General features: G+C 37.9%; 1 protein-coding gene across 2 annotated transcripts; it reads left to right on the top strand.

Moving 5' to 3' along the window:
* The first annotated feature begins 3,215 nt into the window (after positions 1 to 3,215).
* Positions 3,216 to 11,972, top strand: LOC139941208 (serine/arginine-rich splicing factor 10-like). Of its 2 annotated transcripts, none has more exons than XM_071937666.1 (7): positions 3,216 to 3,252; positions 3,392 to 3,556; positions 5,437 to 6,458; positions 7,650 to 7,756; positions 8,039 to 8,225; positions 9,112 to 9,180; positions 9,722 to 11,972. In XM_071937666.1, the coding sequence occupies exons 3-7, from the start codon at positions 6,265 to 6,267 to the stop codon at positions 9,735 to 9,737; spliced, it is 573 nt and encodes a 190-aa protein (XP_071793767.1). In that variant the 5' UTR covers positions 3,216 to 3,252; positions 3,392 to 3,556; positions 5,437 to 6,264; the 3' UTR covers positions 9,738 to 11,972. The 2 variants fall into 2 exon arrangements, with proteins under 2 accessions (XP_071793767.1, XP_071793769.1); XM_071937668.1 differs by lacking the exon at positions 5,437 to 6,458 and adding an exon at positions 4,976 to 5,082 and having other exon boundaries at positions 3,232 to 3,252; positions 7,655 to 7,756.
* Positions 11,973 to 12,056: the final 84 nt, after the last annotated feature.

Here is a 12,056-nt window from a genome sequence, read left to right as displayed (position 1 = left end):
CTTTCAGATTGCACCCTGTGTATTTCAATTTGTATTCAATGTTTGTTTAAAGGTAATATTTAACATAATGGTTGAAAGGTAAATTCAGAACAACACTTCGGAACTATGAGATTCCGAGGTCTAAGTTCTTGCATGTCTGATGGCACAATACTGGTCACTAACGGGATTTTTACAATAAATAACTAATTCCATAATTCAAGAGTTGTCAAAGTTGAAATAAACAGCTGAACAAGTTTTGAGATGCAACCCTCACCCATCCCCTTTCCAAAGTTGGTAGTAATCAGAAGACAGCTCCAAATAAGATTTAAAGTTTTACTCGAAATGAGCTGTTACAAAGATTGCTCTATATGATACAAAAATGTGCCTGCATCCACAGGCGCATGCAGGCCCCGTATAAGATGTTAGGGCCTATACGTGAAGTCACAGGTTACAATGGTCTTTGTGCATGGAATTGGAGATTCCCATTTTTATCTCAGTCTTACGAATCATATTCAGTATCACCACAGTGCAACCCATAAACCAAGTGCCTGAGAAATGTGTTCTTAAAGGCAGTGGACACTATTGGTAATTACTCAAAATAATTATTAGCATAAAACCTTACTTGGTAACGAGTAATAGGGAGAGGTTGGTTAGTATAAAACATTGTGAGAAACGGCTCCCAAGTTTAGAATTTGAGGTCTCGAAATCAAGCATTATGAAAGCACATAACTTCGTGTGACAAGGGTGTTTTTTTTTCTTTCATAGTTATCTCGCAACTCCGACGACCAATCGAGCTCAAATTTTCACAGGTTTGTTATTTTATGCATAGGTTGAGATACAGCAAGTGAGAAGACTGGTCTTTGACAATTACCAAAAGTGTCCACTGGCTTTAAATGGAGAACACCGAGTTAGAATACATGTGTCCATTATGAGGATGACCCAGGCTAGGTCATTCCTCTTTGTTCTGACGATCTATATACAGCCTCCAACTACCAGGGCATCCAAGATAAAAAACCTTGGCAACTAATGGAACCATGGAGGTCGTATATAAAACAAAGGAAGTTCAAATGATAACTGCCATACCAAAAGTTCAAGGTGCCACACTCGTTGACGTATCGTGGATTATAGTTTATGGTTTTATATACCAATTAACTGATCGAGGGCGTGCAGGTCACCTTATTCTTATTCTTATTCTTTATTTGGCCAATAAACAATTACAAATACAAGCAGACAGTATGTCAAATAGATAATTATAAGTACATGTTCAAAAGTAAATACAAAGCAAGAAAAACAATAAGGGCACAGGAAATTATAAAACAACCCTAACCTGCAGGAGTTTGATATACAAATGATACGGTAGATAACTTTCCTTCATAATAAAAATACAACGGTGTGACCATGGAGGAAGGATATGACCTCCCTGTGTAAAGATCAGGTGCGAGTTGACAACACATTGTTTATAAATAAATAAATAAATAAATAAATAAATAATAAGGCATTTTATTTTGTAAAGCGCCTAATGCATAAAAGCCTCTAAGCGCATAAAGAGAAACAATAAAATAAACAATGAGAGAAAGATACAAGATACAAATAAGCAACATTACAAAAATGCAGCTTTAAACAGATGAGTTTTCAACAGGGACTTAAAAAACATTCTAAAGAATTAGCTTGGCGAATATGCACAGGAAGACTATTCCAAAGAAACGGTGCGGCGTAAGAAAAACGATCTGTGGCCATAAATGGAAGAAGCTGTTTAAAGATTCCCCTATAGTACCCATGTGCCATCCATATAATTATTTTGCAGTTTTATCAGAGAATTTTTTTTCTTAATACAACTTTATTTTGACTCGCCATACCTGTTTTTATTATTCTCCTTTTTTTCCTTTTTTTCTTTTTCTTTTTTTAGGCCCCCTTTACAATAATTTCTGTATAAAGGTGTACATGTGTTCACAGTCTGTTGCATGACCGTGTTGGAGATTTGCGTGTTTATTATGGATAACTCAAAAAGTAAATCTTGTGACATTCCTCATTCCTCATTTCGATGCAGGTCACATTTGGAGTAGATTAAGTGTACGTCTTTAAAAAAATACTTAATGGGAAATCCGTTATTTCATGTGCTTTCATAATGGTGATCACAGTAAATTGAATTAAATTGAATAAAATTAATGGATGCCTGTGATCAAGCGGCCTGACGCCTACAACAAATCGGGATGGAGCTCTCTTTCTTCCTACAGGATTACCAACCAAATTCCATTTGATGCATATTGCTTCGGTTACTGGTATTAAGCTGAATCACGTGGAAAGTTCTGTTTTTATATCAAGGAAGAAATTTCATGCTAAGCAAATGTGCTTAGCAGCTCATGAAATTGGGCTCTGGCTGTTTATTATACTCCCTCTATTGAAATTTCGATCCCTAATGATATGCTTTTTGTTGAACGTGGTAGAAACTGTTGGAAAAAATATGGCTTTTTCCATCATGTGGACTGTCCCGTCGCCTGTATTTACAATAATTTTCCACTCCCACGAGTCACGAGAATAGTATTCCTTCGCCTGTATGTTTCAAAATCATGTTAACGGCGGGGGATCCCCCCTTTTTTTTGGGGGGGGGGGTAAGACTTTAATGCAGATGAACACATCTCGGTGCAATGACAGCACTCGGTTTACCGTGTGAGGAAAATAATGCAAGCACTGACGTTATTTTGTATAGATCACGGTCTCTTCACTAACAATTATGAATTGCACAAATCAAGAAGTATGATTTATTATTGGTCATTGTGAAATCACCGGTGGTTGCTGTGGGGGAGTCTAACCCAGAACCTTGGTAACTTGTCGCCCATCAACGGACCAGATCTAACGTCAAGTGTGGCCCCACGCGCGCGCGAGAGAGAGTTTTTCCCCACCTAGCCTTGAGTTGTTTCTTCATGATCGTTTCAGCCTTCGAGACAGACACCACACCTACAACTTATATACCCTGTGAGGAGACAGATGATACAGAAGACTAAGTCGAAACGTCAAGCGACTTTGGTATGTTTATCATGGTACGTGAATTATCGTAAATAGAGGGCGCTGTTTAGTATTAGCAGTGATAGAGTCACAATTAATTTATCATTACATGCTGTTTGTGGAGTGGCGGGGTGGGGGGGGGGGGGGGGTCACAGGAGCTAAGACAGCTTACCAAGCAAGGTATAGCTAGCTGCATGCCAGGAGGAGGCATTAGCCAAGGGGGGCCAGCTTGGTTTGTAAAAAAAGCCAACAGCTAATTCTAATTATCTGGTTTGTAAAAATTGATATTAAAACCATCAACAGCAATACCAGTGGGTGGGGCTTAGAAGGGGGGAAATTAACAAGACGTACTGCGCGCGGTCACACACCATCACTGGTACCCAGCTATTTTGCTTTAAAATTACCACAGAAATGTAAACCAGTGATGACGTCATGATATAGCGCGCATCGTACACGCTATTTTTGGAGTAAAGTAAAAGAAAGACATATTGAGCGAAAACACAACAATGTCAAGACGTGGAAGTAGACCTCCAAATACTTCGCTTTATGTGCGAAATATTCCAGACAATGCGAGGTAGGTATATAAATGTTAATTTATAGTACATAATGAACCTGTTTTTAAATTCAATAATGACAATGATTCAGGGAAAAGTGGATACAAAACTTCGAAATTGCTTGTGTCGGAAATACACGGAACTCAGTCAATCGAATGCTTAGAGTTATATATAAGAACTAGAGGGCGCACTGGTGATGCTTCTTGCACAAACACATACGAGTTATATATAAGAACTAGAGGGCGCACGAGTGATGCTTCGTGCACAAAAGCCACAGGACCGCAAGATGTCAAGCGCGTCATTCTGTACACGCGTCGAATATGAAATACATGTTTGAGGTTTTTTTTATTGAACGCTCACGCAATGCTGTTTGTTCAACTTACAAAATGGTCGCACAAACACACGCTGTGACTGTGAGATGGCTCTTTTGTCAACTTAGAAAATGGCCGCCTGCGCGCATACCGGGGCGCGTATATAGGCCAGTGCGCCCTCTAGTTCTTATAACTCTATGATCGAATGTCGGTCACTTCGTACCCAAGTCACTTCGTACCACCATAGAGTACCATGGCTCCATGAGAAAATTGTGTCGAACTTTGACTCAAAGTGAAGAACATTAATTCACCAATAATAATAATTATTAATTAAAGGTTAGTGACGAACATTTTATTACCATGAAGTATAATCAGTGGGGGTGTCGATGTCCACATAAAAGAAAACAATGAAGGCCGGCCACTTCTGCCAGAGTCAGACAATTGTAATACGAAGTGGCTCGGGTATGAAATGACTTGGGTACGAAGTGACTTGGATACAACAATTTGGGTTATAAGTGACTTGGTTACGAAGTGACCGACATCGAGTCAATCAATGGCATAGTTACCCTCCTCCCGACGGCCGCCACGCTGGAGGGTTAATACGAGATTCCCGAGATTCTCTCGAGTGGCAAAATGACAATCTGGTCCAACACGTATAATTTCGACAGCTAGTCACCAGATTTGCCCCATTTTCACCACTTGCAAAAATCATGACCCAAATTAAAAAAAATCTAAGGTCATTGTAATGGAAGAACTTCACGAAAAGTGTGATTTTCAGGCGTAAAAACCCTGTTTGGACCAGTCCATTATGATGTGGGGAGATTTAGCGATTACCAACAACAGAGGGCGGGCGCATGTGAAGACCTTCACTGTAGTGTGCATAGTTGGAGGTCTTTACATGACGCCCTCTCCTCAGATTCCGACTCTCTTTTCATTTTCATCATAATGCCTCGTATTCATATGTTTTCATTGTGGAGAAAATATTGACACTGTAGCAGTATTCCATTGCCACCGCCACATTTTGTTCAAAATATGTAATCTGTAAAAGTAAAATAATAATGGAAGTTGACAGCTTATGCTAAAATTGTACATCCTAACAACCTTTGTATTTGATGTGTACTTCTACAGGCCAGATGACGTTCGCCAACTTTTTTCAAAGTATGGTCCCGTAACCGACGTATATGTTCCACTGGATCACTACACACGAGAGCCAAGGGGCTTTTGTTATGTACAATATCCTTACATGCATTTTCATTTTACACCACATCATGACCGGAGCGTCTAATTTAATTTTCAGGAGAAAGAATTTCTGGAGAATCCTATTACCTACAGAGAAGGGCAAATGAAATTAAATTGACATCTTGAAGAGAGGATATAGTATACCTTTGATGATTACCTAAAAAAGTAATTACCACTGTTTCCCTCAGAAGTTCTGAAAGGAAAACCTGTAAAATTGTAATTTTCTTGTTTTTGCAGCAATTCTTTCTCCCCAAAAAATTCTTGAGATGCTTGATGGTTACTGTTAATCTTATCTTGGTCTATTGTTAATATATTTTGTTGTTTCTTTTGTCTTGCTCACATACCTATAGAGCAACAAGCAAAGACAAGAACAAGGGTTCAAGTGGTCAAGTTACATGATAATCTACGCTTGCGCCAGTCTCCGTATGAATGTGTTGGCTTTATGACGCTACAGCACATTTCACAGGAATGACGTACAGCATCGCGTGATGAAATAATATGTGGAATGGGGTCAGTTGAAAGACCATTGAAAAAAATTCGGGGCAAAAATTTAACTAATTTATTTTTACTTTTTAGTTGGAAAATGTATTATTCAGGTTTTTGGGTTTAACTCAAAGATTTTGTTGAACTTAAAATCTTTGATAATCTGGTAAAGTCACAACTTTGTTCGTGCACTCCATTCCACATATTGTCGAAAAAGATCAAGATTCAAGCTCTGGGTATCAAGTTGAGATATCAAGCATCGGCTCAAGAAATCAAGAATCAAGCCAAGAAAGAATCTTTACAAGATACTTGCAAGATTGGAGCGGTTAAAGATTTTCTAGCCCCAAGAATCACACGCAAGTTCGGCATCGGATCAAGTAGCAAGCAAGTCGATTGATGTGTCGGAGGTTGTTACAAATTCACGAGATTGCCTATTGCTCAAGTCAAGAAAATCAAGCAAGACCAAAAAGAAATCTAAGATGAGCTTTCGGGCATTGAGGATTCAAGATCAAGATCAAGACCATTAGGAGTTTACAAGATTCTTGTTCCTGATACAATTAGCAGTAGGCAAGAGCGTCCAAGGTATCCGAGATGGTGAAATTTGGGGTTTAAATGTTCTCATTGGAAGAGTTGTCGCAAGAAAGTAGAAACTGAAATTTAATGAAATCCAAGAGTTGTTGGACACTCAAGACGACATGGTCATGATATCTCGCTTCCTACCAAGTCGGGCAAATTTATACAAGTTGAGTCGATGTTGGCTTTCAAGAATAGTTCAAGACGGGACCGTTCAAGACAAAGTCAAGACAAAAAAGAAATTGTTACGACCAAGCTCAAATTCATTCAAGAAATCATTCAAGTCAAGTCAAGTCAAGTCAAGCTCAAGATTGAGGTAATTGTAGTATCCTGGCGCTTTCTTTCCTCTTGTCTTTTTTGTTCCTTTTTCGGTTTTTGTTTGGAAAGCTAATACAATAATGAATAGGGTAGCCCAGTTATGTATACCATCAGCTTATCTTTACAACCTGCTATCACAATTTTACAATGACTTCAATATATCGTAGTCTTAAGTTGTTTAACATAAACAATCAGAAAATTGCATTTGAATGTCTTCTGTCGGGTTAAAGTTTCAAAAGTCAATTAAAGGGAAGGTGTAATCACTCTAAAAATTAATAGCAATAGAAACTTGTGGTTACTTTGCCTACAGCAGCTTTCAGTAGTAAAAAGCATTTTGAAGAAAAAAATCACCTCAAAGTAATGTGGTTATGTAAGAAGATAATAATTTTTATGTCCCAAAATTTGAATCTGAACAGCTTCCAAAACCAAATGCCTAAAACCCATTGATAGGTGAATTTGAGATTTCCAAAAGTAATAGTTGTGGTCAGAGGGTCTAAGTATTTACTAACAGTTTAACCAGAATTTAATCAAAATGGTTACATCAGCCAAGTTAATCTTTACCACTGAGGTTGATTGGTCTGTTCTCTTCAATTGTTCTTTCTCTTATTGTTGTTTTGAAATATTTAAGTTGCTTGCTCTGTTTTACTGCTTGTCTGACCTTCTTTAGTATGTTTTTACTGTCGTCATTTGTCGTCTTGTACCCTTTTATGATGCCTGTCTGCTTGTCAAGTCAAATTGCCTGGAAATAAGCTAATCTTGTTACGCTTTTCTACTTCACATTGGCTGTTGTAGTTTGATTTATCTGACCTTTGACCAAAATTTTACAAAATTTCAAGTATTGCAAATGCATGTGCACTTAATTGAAGGTTGCTTTCCTGACTTTTTTATTAAGTTGAGACATTTCATTTTGCATTATCTTTGTTCAATCGAAAAGAAAAGTCTACTCAAACAAATTAGTTTACAATGGAACAAGGTTTGGTGGTTGTCAACAAAATCCATTAAGCAAATTTGGATGATAGTTTTTTGTTCTTGCTTAATGCTCTGCAAGATGTATGCATGAATATGTCTCACTACCCGTCTTTGTTAAAAGCAGTTCTGTCTATTCTAAGCTGCAAAGATTTGTGTCTGGTAGTGGCCATGGTTTGTCTGTGTGTGTATATCTTGCTTTATTTCCCTTAACACAAAGTAGCACATTTGAATATGTACGTGATGCAGAGGATGCTATGTATGCCTTGGATCGTTATCGATTCCTCAACCGAGAGCTGGACATCCAGTTTGCAGAGGGAGACCGAAAAAGTAAGCTTCCTTTCAAATTTTGTTTTCTACTCTTGTGAATATTGTTAAATAATAAAAGAGAAAATAGAAGAGTTGCGTCTAAGAGTTTGTCTTAATTTATAAAATGGAAAAAGTAATGGCCTGATGTTTCAACCCTACACTGCATGATCAAAACGTCAGGCCATTAACTATTTTTTGCATTTATACCATATGTCCACAGTCCTTTGCAACTAATTCTATTTTCTCAACCTTAAAAATGGTAACTGAACTAAAACAACAATTTGTTTTTCCATTTTTTTCTAGCACCAAACCAAATGAGGGGAAGGGATATGAGGCGTGGTGGTCGCCGTCGCTCCCGTAGCCGTAGTCCTTACGATCGACGTTCACGCAGTCGTAGTCCGTATAATAGACGGCGATCAAGAAGTCGAAGTCCGTACCGTAGCCGACGATCCTTCAGTAGGAGTCACTCTCGTAGTCGCACCCCGGAAAAGTAAGTAAACTAAAACAAGTGAAAATACCGTTTGATTCAGCCTTAACTTACAGACTAGGCAGTTTGGACAGCGTGTGGCCTAAAATCCGGTTCATACTTCCTGCGAATGCGATCCAAATATCAATGTCGCATGGCTGTTTTTGCAGCCAATGTTTTGAAGGAGTTGCTGCAACTAATTATTGGTTGCGAATTTGTGACGACAAAATTTGTATCGCATTCACAGAAAGTGTGAACCGGGCCTTTTTCCTCCAAATCCTCCTCTCCTTTGTCACTCCACACCAACATGATTGTATCTACAATCTGGATAAGGTTGGTTTCCCCGACCCTCTTGATGAACATTATTTAGGAATACTGGCCCAAGTCCTCCTGAATTCTACCCTTTGGAAATTTGGCAGGACAGAAGGATTTGCGACTGCTAAGCCCCTTTCATACTTCCTACAAATGCTAAGAAAATTTTGTTGTCACATGGCTGTTTTCAAAGAAGTTGAACACAGCTCAACTGTTGCGTCAAAATTTGTGTCGCATTCGCAGAAAGTGTGAACCAGGCTTTGGTTAAATGATGTGCACTATTAGGCAAACTAGAAATGATGGTTATCACCAAACTAGGATTGATGGTTTTCACCAGGGCCCAATTTAATAAAGCCTGTAAGCACAATAACTTGCTAAGCACAGGAAAATCCTGCAGTGCTTGGCAAAAACAGATTACCAGCCAACATTCCGTTGAGTTTCAATTGTTGTTTTCACTGAAATTTAACCACCGAATTTGATGAAATCTTTATAATAATTGTTATAAAGTTGTATGGATTGGAATTAGTTTGCACTTCTAAAAAACGATGATTTACTTAAAGTTAAATGGTGTCTTTTTGATTTTTAAAAATTTCTCAAGGAGGAGGAAGAGACGCTCTTACACTAGGTCCCATTCTCGATCCCGTTCTCGTTCACGATCACGATCCAGGTTAGTCAGAATAAAAGTCTTTGTTTTAAATAACAGTCATGATATTTTTCCTACTTTAGTATGATTTCCTGAAAAATCTGAAGAAAAAACCCCTGATTAATATGGTCTGTAAAGTCTATTTAACTCTACACCATTTGAACAAGTAGGTCGGCCTTTGTACTTTAATGACTACCCTACTTTTTTTCCTAAGGACCAAATATCATGCATGAAAGAAACCTTAACAGGTTTGCCCATAACTTTTTTGCGACTTGCCAGCAGGACCAGTTAGCTTGACATTTCAGTGGTCTGTTAATTTTTTTACTGGTCCATATTTTCTGTGGAATAGTTGTGACGTGTGTGTAGCGTTGAATGCAGTTTGGTTGAGTGTATGGGTCCTATCTATGGTATTATATTTCTATAGAGGTTGACCAACTCGACAAGAGTGTCTTGCACCAAGACTAGCATGTGTAACCAACATTGTCCAATGGTCGATTGCAACTTTTGAGAATTTGTTGTCTTATTTTAGCAATTTTAACTAACCCTTGACTTTTTTATGTTACAGAAGCAGAACCCGCTGAGCTATTCATGGACTTTCCTGAGAGTGAATGCATTTCTCAACAAAAACCACGTTTGTAAAAATATAACCAAGATGCTGTTGTTTGCTTAATTATTGAAGCGGATTTGTGTTCACCCTTGTTTTTTGTTGTTGTATTTTTAAGTTAAAAACCTTGCATTGCAGATTCATACTGAACAGAAAATTGCAGCTATGTTTAATTTTTGTTAATCCTTTTAGAGTTTTAAATAAGACAAAATTATCTACCTGCAACTTTTGCTTTTCAGGCAATCAGCTGTGTTCCTTATTTTCTTTTCAAGACAGTGCCATAGAAAATTGAAAAACACTTAACAAACGAAAAGTGTGATCGGTCATTTCCTCTTTTTTTGCGATGAGAAAGTTGAATGTCTGGAGTAAGTATCTGGTGAAATACAATCCAACCCCGGTTCATACTTCCTGCAAACGTGATACAAATGTTGACATCACAAATTTGCAACGAATAATTCGCAGGGGTTGAAGTCTGCTCAACTCACTTGTTGTGAATATCGCTGCGAAAGGAGAGTTGTGACGTCAAATTCGCTTCGCATTCGCATGAAGTATGAACCTGTCTTAGAGTATAAAACGCAAAGTTGTTGACTTTGAGCTTGATGGCCACAACATGTTTTTATATTTGCAAATCAGAACAGAAATAAGTTAGGTGATGCTAGGTAGATCCCAATTTGCTTTAGTGTATTTTTTTGTCTAAACATATATAATGTTGATGTTTTTTTATACTGTAGTGTGCATATCATTGTTTCTGTTTTGTGCGGTTAGAGTTTTTGTTTTCACATGTTCAGTTTGTCAGTGATAAAGTACTTTGAGGTTTGTTGATGCCTAATAATTCCTGGGCCCGATTTCACAATGAGCTAAGAATGATCTTCACTGCAAATAGTCGTACATGTGTGTAGTTGCTAGGTGAAGTGTGATTTCACAATACAAATCACTATGGTATTAATTGTCATGCGATTAATTGTATTGCTTTGTGAAATCGGCCCCTGGTGAATTGGTTGGAGTGAAGGGTTTGAATCAGGGTATTGTTGCTATGGAAGAGTCGAGCTTTGAAAGTGTTCCCTAGAAATAATATTCTACAGATTAGTATCATAACGTAGGTACAATATCTATGTTTGGTTCCCTTGTTTAACATACATGTAATCGGAAAACTTAAAAAGCCCTACACCAAAACACCAGCCTATTTTTGTCACGTTTTTGTATTTATTCTAATTCAAACCTTGATACATTTGTGATACATTATTGTGTTCATTAAAACAATATTTAAACCAGGGGCGTTTTCAAACTTCGGCTTGGGCTCCATCTCCAGCTTAGGCTCTGCACGCTGCGCACGCTGCGCACGCAGTGGAGCGCTGTACGAACCCAGTCTATACATTTGCAGGGTGTATCAGGCATGCAACTTTTCCTCAGATCAGCAGATTTCCTCTTTTTTATTCTCAGTTTTACCATTCAAAACTGAAGAATACTAAGCAAAATCATTGAAATTTTGTGAGTTCCTCCTGTTTGGTGAAGTAACAGTTGCATGCCTGGTGTATTTTGCCCGCGATGTTGGTTCGAACAGCCAGAGCCCAAGCCGTGGTTTGAGGAATGCCCCAGTAGAGTTCCAGAAGATATACATGAGTATGGTACCAAAACAATAAACTCATACCATATTGGTTTTGGATAACCTTGGAGCAATGTGCCATACATACAATCACAACACTGCTGCTATAAAGAAGAAGCCTGGGCTGGTAGTGTGGAATTCCCATTTATTTGAGGTGTGACTATAGGAGTAGTAAATTTTACTAGGCGTCCAGGCTTAATAAAGAGGTTCTGCTTATGAAGAGCAATCTTAAGTTCCAAATATCATTTTCTACACTGTTTTTTTGTTTTGCTGCCCTCTTATATAAGGTTCATGTTATACATTATTACTTGTAAGGTAATTGGGCTAGTCATTGCGACCTTTTTGTAACGGGAGTCAACTGTAATTTACATAAGAAACCACAATGGATGTTGTACATTAAACTCTACATTGGCTTTTAGAAAACTTTCAGAGTTTAAAAAAAAATCATTTAAGTTTTCATAGCTGGATACATGGTTTTGATAAGGGAAAAGACACAACTGTTTTGAGAGATGTCGCTTGGGTTCTGTAAAGAGAAAGTTAAATTAAAATGTTGAGCTTGGTACTCATTGAACATACACTAAATAAACATTGTTGTGTGAATGAATATTATTTTTGTTGTGTGAATGTATATTATTTTGTGATTAAATCTCTCTTGTTATTAAAGGAACACGTTGCCTTGGATCGGACGAGTTG

The sequence above is a fragment of the Asterias amurensis genome, chromosome 8 (genome assembly GCF_032118995.1).
Source record: "Asterias amurensis chromosome 8, ASM3211899v1".
NCBI classification, from domain to species: domain Eukaryota; kingdom Metazoa; phylum Echinodermata; class Asteroidea; order Forcipulatida; family Asteriidae; genus Asterias; species Asterias amurensis.
The sequence above is the reverse complement of the archived record's forward strand: the minus strand, read 5'-3'. Positions and strand labels throughout refer to the sequence as shown.